General features: G+C 43.1%; 1 protein-coding gene across 1 annotated transcript in view; it reads right to left on the bottom strand.

Moving 5' to 3' along the window:
- Positions 1-25,232, bottom strand: part of TMEFF2 (transmembrane protein with EGF like and two follistatin like domains 2) — a 133,278-nt gene that overhangs the window by 30,206 nt on the left and 77,840 nt on the right. Inside the window, exons 6-7 of the mRNA XM_074872739.1 lie at positions 5,636-5,784; positions 4,419-4,478 (exon numbers count right to left, since the gene is read on the bottom strand). Coding sequence (XP_074728840.1) covers positions 4,419-4,478; positions 5,636-5,784 — 209 coding nt within the window. The remainder of the gene's footprint in view (positions 1-4,418; positions 4,479-5,635; positions 5,785-25,232) is intronic.

Raw genomic sequence — 25,232 nt, forward strand, 5'->3', positions numbered from 1 at the left:
GAAAGCAGGGAACAGAGCAGCCACGAGCAGACGTGCAGCATTTTGTGCTCGTTAGCATCTCCCGGGCACAGCAACAGCATCAGCAAGAGGGGCCACAGCACTGCCTGCAAGAGAGTCCCTGAACCAGCCAAGACCACACAAGGCACCACCTGAGGCTGCTGCCAAGGGCAAGTTTACCACTGTCGAGGAACCCAAAAATACGGCTCAAAGTGACCCTTTGCAGATGTGCATTTTTCACCAAAGGAGACTATCAGGGCTGAAAATGCCTTCCTCCCCTTTCCATCAGCTTCACTGCACTGCTGGCGTTTGGCTGCTGAGACTTGATCTAATCAATGCTCATATAGGGTGGTTTGTCTGGCCTGGAAGATGATATTATTGAATAGGTCTATCAGATTTGTCAATGTCTTTGCTGACAATTTTCATGAATATATAACATTGAAATATGGCTCATCCATACTGACTTAATATTGCTCAAAACAGCTTGGAAAAAATCTCTGTAATTTGATAATGAGAAAGGATAAAACCAGTTAGAGGGATAATTGCTAATATCCAGATCTTAAGAAGGGAATATAAATATTGAAGAATAAAAATAAATAGGCAAATGAATAAACAAGATGAAAACTCCTTGATTGCCCAGACTCTGAATGCAAAAATGCCACCAAAACAGCCAACTTCTTTATGCATATAATGAGGAAATTTAAGAAAACATTAATCACAGAACTTTCAGCTCAGACACTACATTCCAAAACATACATTACACTTGAGATGTTTAAAAATGCTCTTTCATGGAAATTGCAAGATAAAGTGTATTTCTATTGGATTTGAGGGAAAAATCCCACCCATTCATTTATTGACTAAAACCAAATCTTATTTCGCAAACTTGATCAACGTCAGCAATCTGCCATTTGTTGAAGAGAACGAAAATCCCCCAAGTCCGATAAACACTTTGTGGTTTCAGCAAAACGAGAGGCCAGAAATGCACAAAGAGAGACACATCCACACCCATGCACAGACACTGTGCTGACACCTATTGTACATGCAGCCATGGCAAGAGTGGACTGGTGAACCTGGAGAGGCGGACACAGTCAGAGAAGGGCACCCACAGTTCACTCTCCCCATGTCTGCCTTGCGGAAAAAGGGGACGCTGCTTTTTGGGCGTGTCTGACATTAGTCAGGCATTTCCAATACTACAGTAAATCTTGCCTGTGTAAAGTAAGAGACCTTAAAAACCCAAGGCGGTGCAAACTTAACGCAAAGATTTACGCTCCGAAGGAATGAGTACTCTCATTTTTGCAAACTGAAAGCTTTGTGCGTTATTTACAAGTATGAACGGGCTTGAAAGAACAGGAGCGAGCAAAGCCACTGATTGAACAGACGGTTTGAATAGTTCAATACGAAAAAAATCAGCTGGGTGTTGGGACTTGTGGTTGTTCGCAAAGCTGCTGCCTTTCTGGGACCCCACATTGAGCATGTGGGGGTGTTTATGGAAAAACTCGCACCACTCAGCTACCACAATCTCTGCAAAGAGCATTTGGCACTACTGTATTAGCATAATTGACAACATCAATTATGCCCACTGCTATTTTCTCCCCTGGGAAAGTCAGTCCATAAAAGTCAATGTTTTTAAAAGCGTGTAGTGCTCACGGTCTCGGCGATTTTTAGTGCCATTAAATGGTAGAGAACAAAGGTATTCTCTGGGAAGGCGCAGGCTGAGGGAAATTGATTCAGAGGCATGACGGCTAAGGAACTGCTGCTTTTTCACACAAAGCTCCCCATGGTCAGGGCAGCATTTCCCTTCTGAGGAGATACGAAGGTGTGAAAAAAGTAGCACATACCACATTCCTATAATAGCCATCATCAAATGTTTCTGCACTTGAAAGAACATGAGGACTGCATGGAGCTTCCTGCCTGGCAAACACTGAAGCCTGAATGTTCACTGAGCCTCAGTTTTATACTGCTGTCTTCCTTTTTAGAACTATTTCCGAAAGACTAGAGCTGTTACAGCTTTTTTGATACAGCGGTCCCTTTCCCCTAGGGTCTCCTGGCAGGGTTATGCCACAAACATTTGGGGACACAGGAGGCATGTGGATTGCCCTGCATGAACTTGCAACTTTCATCCTATATGCTGTCACTGTACGTAAAAACGAAAAATTTAAGCAAGAATAATAGTTAGGTGCACAAAAAGAAAACATCAGCTGGTGCAAGTGACTGTGGTTCAGCTTAAACCAATGGATGGTACCTGCTGAGACCCACCCTGGGGACACAGTTGCTGCCCTTGAGAAGCCCATTTGGGGCTTGAGTCATACCAGAAACCCCAAAGAGCTGCTTGCTAAGGTGCAGTGATGGTGCCTTTCTGTGCCAGAGTACCTACTGGACCTCACTGATGATTCAGAATGTCTCCACCCCACGCATGACTCTCGGGGAGTGAGGTGCCCTGTCTCCTCTTCACAGGGTCCCGTCACCTCTTGCTGGACCATCTGTTCCCATACTCCTTCTGACCTTTTGTCACTTGGAGACCATCTCCACTACAGACCTGCTCCTCTGTGCCGTAGCTCTGCCATCCTCCCTGCCCAGTCACCCAGTTTCCTCCTGTGTTCCCTGCTTGACTCCTAGACCCTGACAACGTTTTGCTGCAATCAATTTTCTTCTACCCACCATCTCTCAAGCGTGGGCTGAAATATCATCTCTCTCCTAAGCAAGAGCTGTTCTCTTCCTCCTGCCCACTTGAGCGGAAGGTGCCTTCTGTGCGCCTCTTCCTCTGTGACCCATGACTTGGCTTTCTCTTGTCATTGCTGGGATCTCCTCCGCCTCCCTAATCCTCAAACTGCCTTTCCTACCTTCTTGTTACAATTCAGTTGCTTCATGCTTAAATGTGCTGTCTCCTCTCTAGGTGATGTGGGTCACTGCCATCCTAAAGCTAAACCACCAGACAGTAGCGGAGTAGGACAGGTTGCACAACATTTAAAAAGGGTCTGCAGGCCTTCATCTTGACTTGGGAATGCCAGCGCTCTCCTCAGTTCTCCATCCAGGAAGATAAAGGATTTAACACAACAATATTACTTGCCCTTACTTCTAACTTAAAATAAATAATTTCGGCCTACTTGGCTGTACCTCCTGCCCGTCACAGGATACAACCTCAGCCCTTCCAGCCTTATAAGAAAACTGACTGCTGCCTCCCAGAAAAAAAACTGAGGGTAATCAAGAGTTTGGGGAAAGAGACTGAAGACTTTTTTCTCTTTGCATGACTCTCTCTTCACCCGTGGAAGGGCTCCTTGGCAGTAGGAAATACCTGGACCACAGCTCATCTTTGATCTTTTGGAAATTAATCTCAGCTTTTACTTTCCATAGAGATTTCTACCCTCTCTGCTTCGTGCTGCAGCCACCCCCAACACCTAGCACTCCTCTGCCTCACCGAGACATCATTTATTCACAGCTCTATGTTTTAATCATCATGCGCCATTTTTAAGTAGGAACAGAACAATCATTTCTAATGGCTGGGTACTCTATTAATGCAGGGACGTCATGCACAAAGGGCCCTCACAAGAGACGACCAGCTGAATTAACTACTGCCAGAGGACTCTCCCTGTAAGAAATGTTAAGACCTGTGAAACCATCAGCTGGATTTCACTTAAGCCATGCAGCAAGCTGCTCAGGTAAACCCAGCGATCTGCACCTACTCTCTCTAAACACTTTCAAAACACAAAAATATCACAAACTTAAGCAATGAATGCATCACCTGACCCATTTTCACAATACCTTCCCAAAGGCTTAAATTCTCAGGGCGAGCTGTGAATATTTGCATGCGTGCTCACACACACATTCAATTTCTAAATCAATCCTCCCAGGCAAAGGGTGTGAAAAATGTCTCCCAAACCTCACTAGTATTTACATGTTTTTAATTTCAAATGCCATATAAGGCTATTCAGCCATTATATTTTATTGTAGCTTTGAAACAAATTAAAACCATTTATCACTTAAAAAAACCATTTTAAGAACCTTATTAACTTCCGACAGGTAATATTATCTATTATGGCAACGTTTCATGGTATCACAGCTGTGCTATGCTCTGGTTTTTCACTTTCTTAAACCTGTATATAGTGACAAAACTACGCATAATCCAGTGCACTGATACAGTAATTTTCAATAATGTCTGCTAATTCTGCCAAATAGTTTACAATACTTATTTCCACTGTCAGAACAGATGTTTTATGGCCAGAATATCTGTACATTGATAAAAATGGAAGAAGCTCATTTATTAAGAAGAGTTTCTAGCAAAAGAAAGAGAATGTGAAGACAGTGTTTCCTTAAAGCAAACCAAGAAAACCATACTAGAAGATGAGGATACCTTAGCAAATGGAGGAGAAAAGAAACTTACACAGCTCCTGTGAATTGTGATTCTCACAGTGTAAGAACCGTACCTGCATAATCTGTTCTTGCGTAATGCCCATCTTCCGATTTTGTAGTTGTTGTAGTATTATCTGTGTGAAGAGAAATATGTTGAATCACTTGGGGAGCCTGTACTTGATACAGACTATGCCCCAACCATCAGTGCCCAGGCAAACGTAGCTTCGCTTGCATGCACAGCATCGCTGCTGGCTGCAAGGCTCCCCTGGGTCTGCCAGGTGAAAACAGCACAATCCGGCTTTTTGGAATGAAATATGAAACATCTTCCATTAAGAAAACACATTTTTTCCTAACAATATGTGATAACAGATTGCAGCTGGGATAAATATATCAGTATGAAGCAGGAGTTGTCACTTCTGCTCTATTTGAAGTAATTGGGGAGTTTTAATATGTACCCTGAAATGAACTGCCATGTAGGGTGGTTAACTTTAGAGAGCTAGGAATAAACTAGAATGTGTTTAATACACCTGTATAGTATGGGTTTGTAAGTAGATGTACTGAGGATTTATAGGTCAGAAGCTAAGGGGAAGAAAAGCTATTAAGAGTCTGAGCCTCAGTAGACACTTTATTTACAGGAGCTATTTAAAGGCAAATTTTCTTCATTTTTATTTTAGAACAAAACAGTTTTTAAAGTCAACTCAAGGGTTACAGGTGATGTAGTAGCCTATAAGCTGGGCACAGAGAAGCATGGCATTCATGGAGAAACACAGAGTCTTGAGCTGCTATTGGCAAAATGTTCTTCCAGGCACCTTTGGCATCCCGTGGGCCCAGCGCAGGTCACATGAGAAACAAGCACCAGCACTGTGATCAGGAGCACATCTTTGGCTTCCTGAGACTGCTTCATGCTGCTCCAGCGAAGGGAGCAACAGAGGATCCACCCTGGGTGGCAAAATGTATCTGAGGAGCTCTCCTGCTGTCCTGCTCTGACTCCTACCCGGAGGGCAGAGCTCTGGGCAAGCTCCTCTGGGCAAAACACAGGGGCCTGATTTTGAAACCAGTGCAGGGCTGGGGGCAGGGGTGGGAAGGGTTATGCACACCCCTCCTCACCCCTTGCTTGGCACCTGTACCGTGGAGGGCTCTGCCTCCTCCTGCAGCCTGCGCTCTACAACATAAATTGCAAGAGTCTAATGGAAATGTAAGAAGTGCCAAATAAGAAGCCAGCCCTGGGTCTTTTTTTCCCTGAACAAGAATTGAAAACATTCTTTGAAATGAGTTTTGTTATGAGAGTTACCTTGACATCGACCCAAAGACATGACTTCAATTTTCTCCTGTTTCTGGCATGATGCCTCTTTGATTTGACATGCATTATCATAAGATTTCCCATCGGAAGCACAAAGAGGATTGAAGTTGGTTTGAGAACAGTCAATGTTGCACACACACCTGAAAAGATAAAGCAAGAGAAAAAAGAAGAGGCTAATATGAGAAAGTTTTTTCATGACATCATAAATACATCTCAGAAATAAAAGTGTTTGTATTTTCCTGACTGCACAATGCAAATGAACAGAATGAAAGTGGAAAGTTCTGTCAAGGGTCATCTGTATTTCTGGATGGAAATTAAATGCGGGGAGAGGGAAGAGACACAGAAAAGAAAAGCAAGCAAAAGGAAAGATAAAAAAGAGTGTTATAAATGGAAAACTATGCCACAGCATTTCCACTTGTAATTTCTTGTAAACCAAAGAACACATAAGCAGATATGCAGATAATTCAAGCTGCTGCACCCTCTTGCAATTGAAGAAGCCACAAAAATTCACCTCTGTTGAGGTGCTGCCTGTTGCATGTAACACTGCATAAATGTAGTTTGATATTGATGTATGATTTAATTCTGATAATAATTACAGCCTGTATAGGCACTCTGATCATAATAAAAGATGTGATACTGAAGCCTCATCTCACCCTACTGGGATAAAACCACCTGCCAAGACTGAGACTGACAGTAGTGATGTGACTGTACTCTCTGTGCCTAGGGGTGGTGGGATCTCCCCCACCTCCTGGATGTGGTGGGGCTACTCAGTATTAAAACCAGCGGAATGAGGTTTTTAGGAGAGACTTTGTGTACAAATGCTTTCTGAAGTGTTCGAATAACTCAGCAATCAAAAAGCCTTACCCAGGTATCACTCAGGAAGATCAGTGTCCACTCCCAATCTGGTGACGTGTTCTGTGCGGGCTGCACAGCAGAGCGTGGGCAAGTATGAGTAGGGTAGCGGTGGCCCTGTCCTCAGGGAGCTTAGGGGCATCCCCAGAGCCACAGCAACCCAGCTTGTGAGCTTCTGGACTGCCCTGAGATGTGAACCAAAGCACGGTGGGGGATTCACTTCAGAAGTCTGGTCCAGATCTGAACTAACATACTAACGTGGACACGTCCTGATCGCAGCAAGCCTCGCCATTGCTCAGAAGATGGAGAAACCTAATTACTTCCATCAACAGCAGGCTGCAGCCTTTTTTCTTTAGGTTTCTCCTATTTCATTATCATTAGCGATGTCAGACACCCTTGGGGATCCACAAGGGAAAGGCATGTTAATCTTCTGTCCCCCGACTGTGCCATGTAACAGACAGCTCAGCCTCAGCAACGCTTACATTAACACCGACGTGATCCTGCTCAGGGACAAAGCCAGAGGTCTAACCTGGCAGCTGCTTCAGCTTTTCTGAGCACGTAATTGTGCACATGCTGCTATCTAAACTCTTCCCGGCTCCTTCTGACATTTAAGGCAAAGTAATGTGACCGATGCTTTATCTCCAGCCCACTGGTTGCACTGAACCTCACAGCGCCGACTCCACAGCTCTCCCTTTGGAAAGTTAAGTAATGGAAATGTCAGCCTCCAGCCTCGCTGCTTGATTTAAGAAAGCATTTAAAAGTCATTTCACCTCCCATTCGCAACAGATATCTGGACACCTCTGACCACTGGAAGTGTAGAGGGATGTACGTAAGAGAAAAACTTTGTTGGAAAGAGGAAGCATAGGAAATTAGACAGCGTGGGTCAGATTTCTCCATCACCCCCTTTGGCCTCTGGCCTCCACAAACGTGCCCAGGGTGATGAAAATCAGTGGAACCAGTACTCACCTTCTTTTAGATTTTTTTTTATGTTGGGTAGGTCTATTTTCCCCAAATGTTCACAAAATACAGAAAACTCCTGCTCAAAAAGAGGCCAACAGTAAAAAGCTGTGGTTATAAATTAAATTACATGATTTCATAACTAGTGGAAGAAAAAAGTCTAGCTCCCTCTGTAACAATTTCCCCACACTGGTGAACATACAGAATATAAGAAAAAAATCCAGTCCATTTCCTAAGAACCTCCTTATCAGCAGAATAAGAATGTTCTTCTCCAACGAAATGTTAACCGTTGTCATATCTTCCCGCAGCTGTTTCCAGCTTCCCACCTTAGTCAAACTCACTTCATTAGGAAACATTTACTGCTCAAGTAATAGTAATTCTTTCCACGTAGCTCCACCATTTGCATTTCAGATGGGACACAATCAGCCATATGCTCCTTTTTGTAATAAAACAGCTCAGAAACAGCTTCACTTCTCTACATTTTGCTACAAAAAATGAGTGTAGGTTAATATATATTATGTCTCAAGTCAAGAGAAAATTAAGTCAACGAGAAAATTAAAACAAAAGGATGCTCTTTAGGGGAAATCTAAGCAACTTTGGATGCAATTTCAGAAACGCCTAGGGGACACAGGAACCTATGCTCAGAGTAAGGCACTTAAGAGACATATTTTTAAAGGTGTTTAGATGCTTAAAGATGCATGCAAACACTTTGTGTGGGATTTTTGAAATCTCAGAGACCTATCTCCCACTGATTTCAAAGACCATTTCAGAGCCCACTAGGCATTTATTTGCATCTTTTGATACCCTCCAAAAAACAGAAGTTCCAAAATGACTTTTCTGACCTCTTTCAGTAAAAGTGAGAAGAGAATCAAGATTTTTCTCAACTCCATTCTAAAACCTTGAATGTGAGACCAGCCTTTCTTTCCAAGCAAGATCTCTGTAGGTGCACGCTGCATTAAGAGGACGCATCACACGAGCACCACGAACCACCTGCCACTTGTACTGATGTCAGATTGCTCGTGTGCGAGGCAGAGCAGAAAGGGACAACCTTGGGATGACACTCTTTGCTCAAGTCTTATAGGATCTCCTGTGTGAAGAGTGATTTTTAGGGATGACTAGCTGGGCGGTGAAAAAACTCTACAATAAACTTGTAACCCCAATCTCATTGCTGCAAGGATCTGTGTGTGCATCATCCACCCCTTGCACAGTTTTCAGTAGACAGCTTCTAGCTTGCATCTGCAGTTTCTTACTGCTTTTGCACATATCTACTCAAATCCTACTTTAAGGCTGCACACTTAAGTCAACATCAAATATATGTCAGGAAATGCTAAAGGTAGGATTGCATCAGGAAGATTAATGTGCCTGGGTTGCTGACTCTGTTTAATTTATAGTGCTCATCTTATCAGGGAAAATGACAGTATATTCAAACATGTTTTTTCAAACTAGAGGAACAAGCAGTCTGCCATTTCAACCATGCCCTCAAAGTCCAGAAGAATAAATTACAGAGAAGAAGGTAGGGCATTTACTCCAAATGTGCATGCCCAGGCGCACGCAGCCACAGAGCATACAACATCTTTAAGCGGGATCCAGTGGCGATGTAATAAATACAAAACGAATGGCACTTAATGTATTTGATTGAATGAAATCCTGTAGCATAGGAAAAGGTGCCTTCACTTCTTGAAGCATTATAAAACGCAGAAGTGGGACTGTCTCCTGTTAAACAAGCAGAATCCAACTGTGAAGTCCCTGCTTGGCCCTCAGGGCATACATAAGGTGAGAGTCCGAATGGTGTACAAGACTTCAGATCCTGTGGGTCACAGGAATCCCCTACCCCAAAGAGAGCCTCGCCCCAACACTTGTCATGCCCAGAAATCCCGTCCTGCTCCTAGCTAGCACCCAGTGTTGGTGCTTCTCCTCTCACACTCAACCTTCAAACTGGCCACGTCCAGGCTCTGCCCCATCACCTTCTTGTTCTTTCACGAGTGACAAAATCGGAGCAGCCTCATCTCTTTTGGTTGTTGGCTGTACTGGTCCTGGGGTTCCCCCCAGGTCCTCCTGCCCACACAGGGCTGCCAGCATGCATCCCGCTGTGACACAGCTGGCCGGCTGGCTGGCTGCCTGCCTGCAGCATCCCGGTCCCTGAGGCACTTCAATACGCCTCTAATTTTAAGTAATTTGATCATTTGACCATTTTATCATCCTAGCTATGACTTCTGATTATAGTTATATCAATAAATCTATTTGGTTTCTGTGTTCCTAAGTGTAGCGCTGAAGAAAGCTTGGCAATATAAAGGCTGACTGAGCTTTCCTCAGGCTCAAGAAGCTGTGAGAAGGTCAATGAGGTCTCCTAGGGGGTCACAGGATGAAACTGTACCCAAGAGCATACACAAAATACATGTGGTAAGGCTTAACTAAGCCTTCTGCAGTCAGAAAAGCAGCTTTAAAAGCATCTGTGAGGAAGGAGTGCTTCCAAGATGTCAGCCGATACCCTGCAGCTCCCCTGAGAAAGGAAGAAATACTGAATGCTATCTCACAGGCCCATCGCATCTTTCAAGTAATGGACTCATATGCTAATTGATTAAAATTTGGGCTGTCACCGTAAACAATCATTAAACAAGGCTCACTTTCTTATGTCTATTCTTCCAGGTCATTATTATAGTCTCTGATGAATTCCACTTTTTTAATATGCTTTATTTTATTCCATTTCATTTCATGTGATGAAAATCTTGGAGGAGCTGAATGTCCAGTAATCCACTTTGTTATTCTGGTGATCACAAAAGCAAAAAAATCAAAGCAAACCAAAAAGACTGTCCAATGGGCACAGTCCTTGGGGGGATTTTCGGCTACATACCCCAGACGCATCCTACAGCACAGCTTGGTGACACTGCTGGACTCTCTGATGAAAATATCATGTCAAGGCAGAACTGGAAGGTCTCTGCAGACAGAGGTGGTATTAGCTAACACACTGGAGAAACACACGAGGCTGCCTGTGGGAGGGCTGGCACAGGTGAACTAAGCCTGTGACAGGTAAGATGCTGACAGCACCTCTGTGTGCCTCACTACTGACTTGTGGGGTGCAAGGTACTGCACCTCTGTCTCTGAGCTTCTGTCAAGTCAGTAACTTCAATAAACAGCACAGGGCACCCATGTGCATTTTGGGAGTGGTTGTCACTATTTCACCTGTGTAACATGCTTCTCCCCTTCCCAGGGAAACGAGAGAAGAGTGCAGAAGTAGACCAGTAGTTATTTCCTGTACAAATCTTGGCCACAAAAAAAAAAAGCTGCCCAGACCTCAGAGAGGTCTGTGTCCCAGCAGGGACAGCGATGTGCTGCACCAGGCTGCCTGGCCAAGCTGGAGCACCAACTTGGCTTTCTGTTGAAGTAGTCTCTGTAGAAATTAATGGGATCAATAAACCAGGCATGGGTGAGTACACCAGTGAGTGTACAGGCTCCTAACTCCCCATTCTTCTGCAAATAACATACGGTATTATTTTCTGGGCACAGAGAGTACCTTTGCCTGCAGAGAGCATGCCACTGAAGAGAGGATTCACAGTTATGAAGGACTGTCCCTGGAGGGAGGAACTGCGTTTTAAGGAGGCGTCTCAATAAAACGAGAGAGTGGTTCTCTGCCCATGAAGTGTAGGGGAATGCTATAATTATATTTCCTTAGTTCATGAATAAAGTATAATCATTAGTGACACAGTGATGATAAAAAGAACCCCACTCCAAGCTTTATCTTTACTCCTAAGACAACTATTCATCTTTTGTTTTCAGCAATGTATTACTGAAAAATAAGTTTTAAAAAATTACTATGCAATATCTGTGCATAGCACGAGGAAGGTTTCATATGTAGCTCTGATGGGAAGCAAGGAGGATAAATGAGACAATGCTTCTAAAAGAGTGGTTTTACTGGGAACAGATGCAGGCACATTTTTGTCAGAGTGAGATGGCAATGGCAGTTCTTCCCTATTCAACATCTTTTAATTAGCCCTCTGCAGTTTGGAAACCTGAGAGCATTGTTGGTACTACCTCTGTTTATTAAACATTCATATTCAGACTTTGCTGACCATGGGTCATTTGCTTTTTGGAACCAGAGCAACAGAAAATTGTGTGTCTGAGATATCTGCAAAAAAGTACTTAATGAAATGACTAACGTCTTCAGCCAAGTGTCTAGTTGATTACAGGGTCCAAACAGCAGAACAGCAATAAATCTGCCACAAAGAGAATTGTCAGTCAAGAAAAAAGGCATAAAACCAAACAGACAGGGAAGCGAGAGCTAAAAATGTGAAAATGCAAATCTAGTGTTATTTTTACTAGTCAGAGCTCTGATATTTGAGCGCATATGCTAATTTGGTCAAGTGTGAGATCCCACCATGTCTCAGCGAGCACTATTTTACAGGGAAAGTGATGTTCCATTCTGCAATCATTTTAAACGTCGTATATTTTCTCCAGGCAAAAATAAAAAAAGCAAGGAAAAACCAACAACATTTTGTAGCATAAAAAAGCCCAAAGCCTTCCCTTTGCCATAAAACAGTGTATAAATAAAAACACAGTTGTTGTACATTTATGATATTTCCACCAGAGACTTTTCTTATCTTCCTCTGTTCTGACTAGAAAACAGTGATCAGAAACTCAAATTTCTGGTTGGATGTCGGTACGGTCCTCTCCAACCCCGCTGCCCCTCCGAGTAGGACATTAAATGCCCATTTAAAGCAAACCTGGCAGTACACGCCTGCATAAAGAGCCTGGAAATCAGTCCCAAATGCCTTCTCTATCATTTGGATTCCTGCAAGGTTTTTCTTTCTGGTACACAGGGCATCTTTGTTGACATTACCAGCAGGCAAGTTGAAATGAAGCCAGGCTTAACATTACGCCTCAACATTCGAACACGCATTGTACCATGGTTCAGCCGCGTGTCAGGAGGCTGGTGGGAGCGCTCATTTACCCAGGCAGCTCTGGGTATGTTTAATATGTCTCAACACAACACCACGCAGAGATACTTGAACTAGCTCTAAGCAGGGACTGGCAAGGTTAACCAGGCTGGGCAGACCCAGCCTCCGGGAGCTCAGCTAGCCCATTCAGACTGCCCGTGTGTTGCGGCATCGCGCCTTGCTAAAACCTGTGGTAACCCTTTACTGGGAAGCAGTGACAGGTCACCTCTGCTACCAACCTTGGCACACCACATCAGTCATCCTCAAAGCTGCCCGCACACACAGGCAGCTAAACTGGATTGCTCCAGGGGGCTTGCACGCATCTCCTTTTCGACATCAGTCTCAAAAGGGCCACATAAATACCAGCTTCTTCCGCTGACCCTCAGCCCGTTTACAAGTACACCACTAAGCTTTACAGTAATCTCATACAGTCCCGTAGCAGCAATGACTTGGTACTATTATACCTATTTTATAGAGAAGTCAGTTTTAGTGTAAAGTCCTGGCACTCTCAATACAGGGTCAACACAGACTTTTGGTAGCTCGGCCAAGCTCGAGTACCCTACAGTGCTCTCTGCAGCGTGTGGAGCACAGCCCAAGAGGATGACACCCAATGATGCCTCCAGCCAGGAGACAAAACTGCCTGGCATCATTGCCTGGTTTTGCATACAGCTGAACATCAGGTACGCAGACAAACATATATATAAAATATATTCATAATGCACACAGGCACACAATATTTTACACTTTCTATGAATGATATCCTACAACCTGCCTGTGCTTACCAGGAGATTGAAATCCTATCACCGCACTCTTAAGAACATCATTAAGAGGCTTAAAGAATAGAGATGCTGCGTGTCTCCTTCAAAACAAACTTCGCTGTATTTGTGAGGCTGATGCAAAACTTTAGCTGCAGTGCAGAACAATAAACAATACATATTTTATAATGGCAGCACAAAAATAGCGTGCGATATTTCTTTCCTGGGCCTGCTAGTGCTTCTCTTCTGGTTTAAGATCACAAGAGAAGAAAAAGCACGGCTTACTTTGAATGCCTTCCATTCAATGTTATTTATTTATTTATTTATTTATCTAATTTATTTTTCCTTTTTGTCCTTTGCAGCCCAGCTTCTGCACTAAGGGCTTTAGCACGTCTACTTTTCACAGTAGCTTCCCCGGGATATTTTACCTATTTCAACTGTTCAAATGTTTATCTTCAGCAGGAGTAAAAGGAGAAAAGCTTGATTCCCTCAGGGTGATGCAATGTTTCTGCATGGCATTTCAATAGCATCCTGTTATTCAAACAATTAGAAATCACAGAGACCATGCATGGAATTATCAGCATACTGCATAGAGATTTTTATTATTATGTAGTGCATAATGAAAATGATTTGAAGGACCCCAAAGCATCATAACAGAAGGAAGCGATGAATAATCAGGTTTTTTGGGGTTTTTTTTTGACTGCAAGAGACCAAAATATTGTTTACTGGACATATGTCAAGCTAAAATGAACTAAAGTGGTGAATATATTTATTGATGCCCTTCCTTGCATACCAAATGCAACATACTCTGGGAGTCTAGCTGGAGCCCAGAGCCAGGAGCTGGGGCAATTGTCGTACAGCTGCCACGCTGCTGCTGCTGCTGCTTAATAGCAGGGAGTGACTGGCAATGATTAAAAATACGTATGGATTTTTCAGAGCACATTTGTTATGAGAGCTCACGAAGGTTGTTTCAAAACTGTTTTGCGGACTGCTCCAGGAGGCACCTCGCCTTACAGCCGTGAGGAGAGCCGCCCAGGTGCTGGCTCCTGCCCAGAGCCGGACCAGCTTGGTGAGGAGCTGGTCCCATGCTCCACCAGTTTTCAAGACTTCATCCTGTAGTCTGCAGCTCATGAAAACCACTCTAATCGGCTGTGCAAGACACTGCAACTTGATTCCTAATTCTCCTTTTGTTTTTTTCCTGTAACTTTCTTTACCAAGTTTTTGACAAAAAAAATCACAAATTTCACCTTTGCTTCCTTCTTACAAGTCAAAGCACCAATTATAATATGACCTTCATCTGGCTTCCCAATGGCTCTAGTGCCCTCAACAGCACATTGAACTGTATGCTAACACCTTTAGGGCAAAATAAATGTCTCATTTTATTTTTTTAAAAATACCATTCTGATTTAAAAGGAATGATATTTTGTTGTGTAAAGCAGTCTTTGCTAGACTGGATGCTTTAAACCCAAACAGAGAAACTAGAGAAATACAAGGCTGACAACTCGGTTTTGAAGAGTGATAGAAAAACCCTCATGCTAGCTGTGTGATTAGAGAAGAAAATTCTGATTCTGTCCACATGCCAATTCAAGTGTCTGCAGGTATCTAATGTGTGAAGTTTATTTAAAGCACATAGAATAAAATAAATGCCTTTTTATGGTTTGCCTACACTTGGTGTCCTTCACGTGTCTATAGTCTGTGCTAAAACAAAGCTTTGCTGACCGTTTCTCTCCCTCTGTAAACATTTGAGGCTGTCCTTCACGAACGTTTTATTGCTGTGTGCCTCAGACTGCTGATATTGTTGGCTCCTATCTTGAAGCCAGCAGAATAATGAAGATTGTTCCCATGAATCTGAGCCTTTCACCCTGGCCTGCAACAGCCAGTGGGAATATTGCAACATCTGGTGGGAATCACGGGACGACCATCTAACTGCAGGTCCTGGCGTGGACCTTGCCACGCAGGAAGGCTTGATCTGCTCACAAAGAACTGTGGCACCAGCTGGGACCAATGACAAATTTCTGGTAACACCTTCGCTAATAACACTAGAAGTTATTTCTGAAAGCAGAAAGTGGACTCTGATTTATCAGTGAGAGTAAAAGGATGATGGCCTTCTGGCTAGCACAGACCAGTGTGTTGCAAGCCCCATCCCACGCAGCATGTGAGCAGCCCACTGCCGGTGGGGAAGATCTTGGCCCATAGCTATGAGCCTGGGGCCCGAGAAAATCACTGCACATGCAAGAAGGAGAGAGCAGCAGTAACCCTCTTTTTCCTCTGAGCATTCAGGTCTGTAAGTGAAAGCTGCTGTACACAACTAGGTATTATTACTGGCTGGGGATGCTGCCTCTTCTCTTGATGTCTCACGATGACCACAGTGGCTGGCTGCTTTTGGGAGCAAGCCCCAAGGGAAGGTACTGCTGCCAGGGAAAGGAAGACGAATGAATGAATGAAATGTGCTATCTCAAGGACATGTCCTTGCTAGCAAGCTAATGAGATGAGAGTAACCTTCTTCAGGTCTGGGACACAGATCAGTGGAATTCACCTGCAGCTCCTGAAAGGGATGCGCCACAAGCCCTGCACCCTGGTTGGGACGGGCATCCCTGGGGCATCCGTGCTCCTCTGCAAGGGAGAACTTTGCTAAAAATGGGCAGGCTGAGAGACAGCAATTAAGTCTGTACATCTGGGCACATCTCACTCAGGCTTTTAGCTGCGACTTGCATGTGGGAAAGGACTAGGGCAGGAGATGGACGCCGTGGGGAAGGCACACCTGCCATCCCGCAGGGGCTGTGAGAGCCGAGGTCAGCCCTACACGTCAGCTCCTATTGAGCTTTCCTCAGGCTCATATTTAATGCATGGGATGTATTTTTAATGGCTTAGATGTGTGAACAAATTGTGGCCTTGATGTTCCAACATGGGTGTGTGAAGGAGCCTCCGACCTTCTGCAATGGATGCAGTTTTAATTTAATAGTTAACATGAAGTGGAATGGAAGAGATGAAGCATTCTGTTAAGACATTTGATAATAAATTGGAAAGTGCTTTCTCAGTGCTTTACATATTATTCTCTCTGCTGATCTATTTAGCCAACACATGTAATTCTGAGCTACAAAGTTGTATTCCTGCTTTCGTAAACATACTTACATAAAACTCAATAACAACACAGTCTATTTATTGCTAAAATGCTAGTAGGAAATTGGAAAAGGTATAAATACAATTCATTGCTGGTGATCTCCTGCCCCCTGAAGGCACCGTAAGGCTCCAAATCTTGCTCAGTTCACAGCATCATAAAACTAAAGCAATAAATGTCACTCCTTTCTTGATTGCACATTAGGCCAATCGGCTTTTTATTGCGACTAAATAGGCCGTCATGAAGGCACCGCTCAGTTTACTACTAGAGTATGACTTTGGCTAAATGGGGGGCCAGAGAGGGAGGAAACCTTGTTTTTAAATAACAAAAAGGGAAAACAGGAAAAATAAGGTGCAAAAGCATGTTGCTCTCCAAGGTCTCTGCACTTGCTCTTTCATGCTATAATGCCCTGATGTACGCAGACGATTATGTGTCAATGCACATTAATATCTGATGTGCATTATCATATTATCCGTTATGTGCACTTTCACAGCCTGGTGAGCCCAGGCTCTCCCAGCCATGGGGTTACACAATCAAGCAGTGGCTTCGCCTTGGAGCACCCGTGCACAGCTCTGCCCTCACAGAGCCAAAAGGGATCCTTTTGTGTGCCTCCCACAAAGCGCCAGGAGCCGGGCATGATCTTTATAACACCCTGTATTACAGCAAGAGCACAAAACAGACTGCCAAAACCATTCCTTCAAATGCAAATAAAGGTGTGTGCTTAGAAGGCTGCAACATTTTACTACCTAGGACTGAAAATTGCAGTCACAGCTGGTGGCAGAGGCATAAAAAAACCCAACCCTGAGTTTATTTGTTCCCCTGTTAAATTGGGCACATAAAACGGTTGCTGTCTGCCATGCTGTCACATGTATATGTTGTATATGGACATTTTCTGAAAATAGAGAGGGATGCTGTTGCTATTTCACACAATACCCAGCCACACACGTGCACCCTTGTAACACACGCAGATCAGCATTAACACAGTCCACGGCCACAACACCTTGATGCCAGCCGAGCCACTACCTCACACATCCTCCAGCTGTGCCTGCCATATAAATGTTTAATTCACCTCCTCCATGCTGGGTGTGCCATTTCAACTGCCAAGCCAGGCAGAGGGAAGGCAGGTGAGGAGGACCTCCCTGCCATCTTCAGGTAGCGTCCCCAAAACCCTCCTCAAGCCCCTGTGTGTGGGCAGCTGCTCCAGCTCCTCCCCACTCTCCAGCAAACAGCAAAATGGACTAGCTGCAAGTCAGCTTTAGGTTTTCTCCCTGCTTTCACACTCCTCCGTCCTTTCCCAGTCCATTCTTCCAGCCTTTTCTGCCATGACCACTCATCCCTCTATGCCTCCATGCCTGCCGTACACACATCATATGCCGAATGTAGGGGTAAGCATCTTGGCCATGGCAATCTAACAGGAAAATTTGGCTATTCTGAGTCATGCTTTTTACATTATTGCTGCTTTTTTTTTTTTCCCCAGCTCTAAGGTTGAGAGACTAATAATTGTGAAGACAAATGACAGGTCTGCGTGTCTTACAAGCCTTCCTCCCCTTAAATTTCAGAAGAATTTGTGTCTTGCTCCTATGGGAGCATGGCACCATGATAAGACAAGAAAAGCCCCAAAAATATCAGAAGTTATTTTTGGCTTTTCACAAATCAATATTTCCTCTGAAGCAACTGAAGCAGTCAGTAAGCCAAATTCTGCTTTTATCATCACAATTTCCAAGTTATTCCTTTGCACTCTGTGAACAACTGCGCATTTACCCTCTGACAGAGTCTGTTCTCCCTACTGCCAGTGAAAGGCTCCATTGGCTACTGAAAAGTTACTCCACAGTTATGAAACTGTGAGAGAAATTTTGTTCCACTGAAGTCAGTGGAATAACTTTCATTGACTTCCATAAGCTGAAAGTTCACCTTCTGAAACTGAAAACCAAGTCTGGATCAGCATCTGAAAGGAGGAGCAGAAGGAAAAAAAATCTATAAGCTTTATGACTGTGTAGGGTATTATCCCCTGGACACACAGCGAGTTTTGCTGTAATTGCAAAAGATTAAAAATGTCTTTTTTATTACAAAACCAAACATCAGGGATTCTAGTTTTTGGATAAGAGATGTATGTGTCATATAGGGTCCCTAAAAGACCTACTTGGGTGAATTGTACAGATGGAACACAATGTGGGTTTGCATTTATCTGAGTACGTTTAGAGCTGTGATATATAGTCTACATAACAGACTTCCTCGATGTATAGAGAAAATATAGCCAATTTCTTTGTGTAGGCTGAATTATTTACCAGAGTGTTCCAAAGTGTATTGGTAATAAAACACTATGAAGTATAAGTAACTCCAGACAATCTTGGCTTATGTTAAAACCAGGGCTTTTTTTAAAAGAATGTTATTAAGAAAATAAATCCTGAGAATCTGGAAAGGCAGGACTTTGTCAAATGAACATAAGCCTCTGAAGGATTGCATTGACTCAATGGATGGAAAGGTCAAATTCTCCAAACCACCACCCTAAGGGAGTTAGGAATCAGACTCACTTCAAAATTAAATAGGCTATTTTGGCACAGGATGAAGGATGCAAAGGTGGTAGGAAGATTTTGTGAAACTTACCTGACTGGGAAAAATGGATGTTTTTAACTAAAGCCAAATAAAAGGTATGTAGAGTAAAACAATTTCACCAGATGGCCAAACAAGCCATCATTTTCCCAAGCATTAACTTTCTAGCCAAGCCACTGGTAGTGCATTCAGTTTTGAAATACAGGGTGCTCATTCCTGCCTCCTACTCTTCAAAAAGACTGGACCATAAGCTGCTCTTAGAGAAACATTCTCTGAAGATAAAGCTAACTCCTTGTTCCTGTATCTTCCATTGGTCTTTCTGCAGACTCATTGATGAGAATTGATTTAACATCTTTTAAAAGTCAGTGGGGATCTTTCTCTGGCTATGGTTGGGCACAAAGTCACCTTTTCACCTGGGCTAGTGTTAAGTTGAAACTGCCCACTGAAACAGTCCTGCAATATTTCAGTAGCTTGCTAGTGAGAAACCTGATAGGAATTGTGGTGCTCATGCAATGCTCACCTGGGGACCTTATTTTCTGACACTTACATGATGTCTAGACACTGGTTGCTAATAAGCCCGAAGCTTTCACCTAAGCTGGAACTGCTGCAACTTTGTTCTTGTTTGTGCTGTCAAGCTACAATTTTGTATTTTGCTAGTTTTCCCACTTTTGTGCCAGTTCACATGGCATTTCTTTCCACAGCCCAAATGAAGGAACATGGCTGAGTTCTCTATTCAGCTCTCACGCCCCAGGCAGCAGATCTGGCTGATAAGGCTCCTAATAAAAGCCACCAACATTTCTCAGAGCAGGCTTAATAGTTAAAATATAACATATAGACAGGTAGGTGTCATCTTGTTTTTCTAATGGTCCTGATGTTCTGTCTTTCATTGAAAATCCTTCACTGACCAATTTCCAGTTGCTTAGGCTACTTTTTAACAGTATTGCTGACTCTCAGCCCACTGCACAGTATCTCTACAGTTATCGCAACATGGTGTCTCAACAGTTACATGGGAAGTCAACTGCTTTCTTTTTATTTCAAAATCTTTTAACCATAGAACACGGACCAAATGAAACATTAACAGTTAACAGAGCCAGATTTGGGCTAATTTCTGGGCAGGGACTGGAGGTAGCTCTGTTATTAGGCTGGGGCTAAGAGAAGTGACGCTGGTGTAAGATGGTGTAAGCTGCTTGCTTGTCTCCTGCTGTGCAATGTAGAGATTGCATGCTGCAGTGCCTTTCCTTTCCTCTGTAAACCCTTGCCTGGACCGTTTTTAGACATGACAACTAAGCTCCACATGACGATTTATGTAGCAGCAGCTTCACTTCATGCCTTAGGTATGATGTCAAGTTAAGCAGAAATTTGCAGGATTGCATTTTTTTTATGATTTGATTCAATTTCTGTGTTTATTTGAACCACAAGTCCAGTGAGTATGTTTAAGCGTTATACGTAGCCATGAACGAAGATCTACTTTTTCTCTAAAAGAGAAAGGAAAGCAGCAGCAAATGGCAGTATATCTACTGTATAATGCACGGGACATTGCAGATGTTAAAGCTCGTTGTTTCTGCATCTGGAACAAGTAGGTCACACACAGTTATTATATACACTGCTGAACATGAAGCAGCCAATACCCGTGTAATGTATGTGAGCTTTCAAACTACCTTTTAGTACTTTATAGTAGTATAGCACCTTGCTTGCAGATGCTCTGGTTGAGAGCAACTGATGGAAGGGGGAAGGGACCCAAAGCTGACTGACCTAATTGCTCTGTGGATTGAGAAGCTGGCAAGATCATTAGTTTCTTTTATATGTTTTCTTCCTATACTATAATAAAGATAAATATTGATTGCTAGAGCAATATTGATTGTAGGGGTCACTGCAGATGGCAGCTGCATGATTTGCACAAATATCTCCCATGTACAGCGCCACTTATTTGCATGAGAATTCAGTTTCACCATCCTCATATGTTGCAGACTGTTCACTTGCCTTATAGGAGCATTTACCCAAACTATATATATCAGTGATTAGCAGTAAAATATAAAACAAAGGACTGAAACAGTTCATCTTCTTAATACATTTTGTGTGTGTGTCTGTCTGCTGTGGCTAAGTGGAGTTTATTATCCCAGCCATGCAGAAAGAAGCACAGGACACAAGGGACCTGCTGTAATCATGGTGCAATGTCACCACCTCACTTGGGAATACCACCCAGCTGCACAGCACGCCTGAGATCGATGCTCCTTCCTTCACCCACTGACCTAAACACAGAACATGCTAAGCCCTTTCATTCAGGTCTGGATGCCTTCATCCAAGCTCCCAGCTTTGGGTCAACAGAGACACAGTGTCTGCACAGAACAGGCTTCAGCATCTTCTCCTGAGCTGAACCTGCCTGGTGGGATCCTTGTCCACTTGCAAGAAATGGAAAATGCCCCTGCAGCATGGGCCAGGTTCATGACGAGGGAGGAAAGTTGCCTACCACAAGCATGGTGCCTACAGCAGAGCACAAAACCCTACTCTCAGCCAAAGGGGAGCCCTTGGGGTGTGTGGGATGGAGTTGCAGGAAGCAGCAGGGGTATTTACACCCCTTTTCATCATTGGTGCAAACCCCTACGTGGCCCATTCAAGGTCAGGCACCTCCTGGCAGGGATACCGCTGCCTCTCTCCTCCACTTGCAACCTCCAGGAGAGAGGAAGGGGAAGGCAGAGGAGCAATCTACGGAGACGGCCTCCTCACCTCCTCGGACACTGCCAGGCTGCAGGGAAAGCACTCTCTTGCGAGCACACTGTACATCTCTGCGTGCCTGTCTTGTAGCTAGCAAACTGCATCTTATTCTGGGCAACGCTGCACTTCCAGACTGCTGCTGGCTGACCTGCTGATATTGAAATTCAAAGGAAAAGCATGCATATTTAACCCCAATTCATCATTCTGATTTTGATTAACTCTACAAGTCAGAGGTTTGCAGGCTTTAATCTTGTTTTAAGAAAATACTCCTGTCCTCTCTTCTCGGCGTCTTCCAACAGGAAATTCAACAGAAGGGTTTTTCCTACTATTTATCTCCTTCCACTTACTTGGACACACTGTGGACCTCTGAAATAGCTGCCCAGTATCTATCCAAACCATGGCTTGTCCAGTGAAGAGAGTGGTCTTATTTCCTCAGTGGCCCATAAGGAGGAGATTAATACTGGAATCCAGGTTTCTGACGTGGTTATGCACTGACACTAAGCCACTTTAGCAGATGAGCAGGCACTCCATTTGGTGAGTACTATTTATATAAAGTGAGTGAGTATTTCATAGATGCTTTTTGGAAGATCTTAGAAATACACCACGGTTCAGAATGTTACGCTTCATTCTTCATTTCCTTTTAAGTATATCTCTCGGGGTGTTATGTTGAGTAGCCCTGTCTTATAAAATCAATTATTCCTTAGCCAGCTCAGAAATAAAACCCAAAGTAAGCAACACCAAATGTCTGATTTACCAATAGATTGCAATCCAGTGCTAAAGAGCATAGCCACTGCCCTGCTTTAAATATTCATGAAGCCCACTGGTGCAAAATGCATTAAAGGTGGGAATAATGCCAGTAATACACGATCCTCTTAGTGACAAGAAGCTTTCATATATTAAAGTAGCAAGATGTTAAAGACTTTCAACTGAAGAGTCTTTGTTTTTAACTTAGAGAAAGAGATTCACTAATGGAATGCCAAATTGCATTCACTCTCGTGATATTAGACTGCAGAATAGGATAATAACACATGTGTGCTTTACCATGCTGTGGTAAACCTGTTATTACAGTGGGTTCTTTTCTGCCTTTTCTTCGTACTTTCCAGAAAGCGTTGACACATATCTCTTACCCCTTCGAGTAGTCTTCTGTGTGACAAACCCTCTGTAAGAATCCCAGGAGCCTAGCCATTAACAGATTGGTTTTACGCAAATAAGAAGATTTAAAAATAATGGTGACACAGTACAATAGCACAATTTAGCTGAGTGACAACTGGCAATGAATAACCAACAAAAAAAAAAAAAAAAATGAGGAGTAAAACCAGAGACAAGGGACTGCAAAATAACAGACTGTGGCAATGCAGAATAATGTTAATTGTCTCTTTAAATCATCAGCAGCCCAGCCACATCTGCTATCACACCTGTCCTCTCTTCTCTGATCTACTCTGGCACCCTAGAAATATTAGGCAAACAGCCAGCCTCGTACCTCCAGCTCTCTGTGGTCTGCTACCAGCTTGCATCCCTCTTACCTGGAACGGATCAGGCACTGACCCTGCACCCTCAACTGTTTCTGATTGATAGGGGACGCTCCCGGTGCTGGGCTCGTCACCCTCTAACAACAGGTCCCGGGGCTGCTGGGACCCACTGACCCCATTTGGATTTTACAAACCTTATCAGTTAGGTGAGCTAGCTAGAGGAGCCTTGTTTACATCTGAAATTTGATCCACATAAAAACAGTGATCAAATAATAAACTGAAATTTCTTTTCCCACTTAATCTAAGGATTTTTTCTGCACACCAAATCTTGGCAGGGGGAGTGGGGGAATATGTCTATCTTGTGCCAAACATGAAAATTCAATTAATGTACATTTGAAAGAGGAATCTAGGTCCCCCATACATAGTCCGCTTTTATTCTAGAAATAAGAATAACAAAGAGCTAATACCCAGAAGCTCATTTTTTAGAAAGATGTTTATCCAAGACTAATCAGGGGGCAGGGATAGGAAAACAGGGCTCTGTCATGGCATATGAAGTTGTTTACTTCAAAGCAGAACTTTAACAGGCTTTACATGGTCTTTGTACTTCTGGTTGGAAATCTGCTTTCCTGCCTTTTAACAGTTTGTCTGGTTGCATCTTCCCAGGAAATGCCCTCCCCTGCTTCCTGCCCCAAGAAGTGTCTTCCCCTGCAGAAAGGCTGCCTGTCAATGAAGATTGAGAACTTCAGCTCCTGCAGTCATTACACTGTTCCATATAAGCCAAGTTGTTTCAAAGGGTTGGAATTAGTGCAAAAGCTGCAGTGGGAACATAACTGGGATAAGTTGGATCAGGCTATTCTACTAAGCTATTTCTGGAAAAAAATAAACACTGCTACTCAGTGCTTATGATTAATAATGTTATCCTGTAGCTAATTTTATTCCTTGCCCCTCTCTTCTCCTGCCTTCCAATTTGGAAGTGCACTTAATTATGAACACATGAGCACTAGACTGTGAATTTTGATATATTAATTTTACCACGGTTTTGTTTCTGCACTGCATCACCAAAACTCTCAAGGACAACTGGTCAAGGAGACAATGAAAATTCTGACACCTGGGGTAATTTTCTTAAGCAAAGTCAAAATTAAGCAATTGCTTCCACACAAATCTCATTATATTACTGCAAACCTATAACCATGATGCATCTTGCTCCTGTTTTTCAACACAAGTTCTTTTGATGACTAGAGCCACAGCAAGGCCTCTGTGATTTGTTTGCTTGGTGTTTTTTAAAGACTAGAACTGGAGATTATTAAAAGCCTGTCAAGACAAAACCAAAGTGAGGACAAATGGATGGCCATGACCATATTCCTAAGCTTCTTCACTGAATAGCAGAAATGTTCATAATTTCATGCCTGACCAACAGTGCACGGTTGCCTTGCCTGGAAGAGGTGCCCAACACTGGGCCCAATTATCATGTTCACCCTCCCTCCCTGCCTTCCTTCTTTCCTTCCTTCCTTTCGTTCAAATTACAGTTGGGGTAATATTGCTTTATTGACATCTCACTGCCCAGTCTCTGTATCTATCCTTTAGCTACCACCAGCCCACATCTTCAGAACCATCATCCAGACAACAGCTCTACAATTTGCATGACTATTTTGTTGCCTCTTTAAATCTGTATTAACTACTCAGATAGAAATATGAGGCTTGGCGTTAAGGCAGTGTTAGAAGTACAGTTCTGTGAATAGTGGCTTTTTTTATCTATTGGCTGTTCCAAAACCACAATTAAATGATTAGTTTAAAGTTGGCTTAACATATGTTTGCATAGTTTCTAGGCAAAATGAAAAAAAAATTTTTTTGAGTAGATAGAATCATTTCCCTTCAGCTTACGTGGTTAAGGTTAAGGTTTAAAATAAAAAAACCCTGACTACTTTTATTTTAAAAAATAAAAAATAAAATGGTTTCTATTGAGAAAGTGTCTAAATGTACACTCTAATTATTTCAAACATTTGAGGGTTAGGTCTTCAACTCCAGCAACTAGGAAAAAGCGAGACAGATTTCCCAGCATTTCTAATGCCACACATGAATTAACATGATGATAATACTAATGATACTTTTTAACCAGAAAAGCTTTAGGTCAATTATTTTTCCCAATTCTGTTTTTACCAAAGTATAAAGCTGTAAAACCCCAGATGGAATAACATAAGTTATAACAGCAACAAAATGGATAACTGTGTTTCTAGACTTTGTCTA

The sequence above is a fragment of the Strix uralensis genome, chromosome 6, assembly GCF_047716275.1.
Source record: "Strix uralensis isolate ZFMK-TIS-50842 chromosome 6, bStrUra1, whole genome shotgun sequence".
Lineage (NCBI taxonomy): Eukaryota > Metazoa > Chordata > Aves > Strigiformes > Strigidae > Strix > Strix uralensis.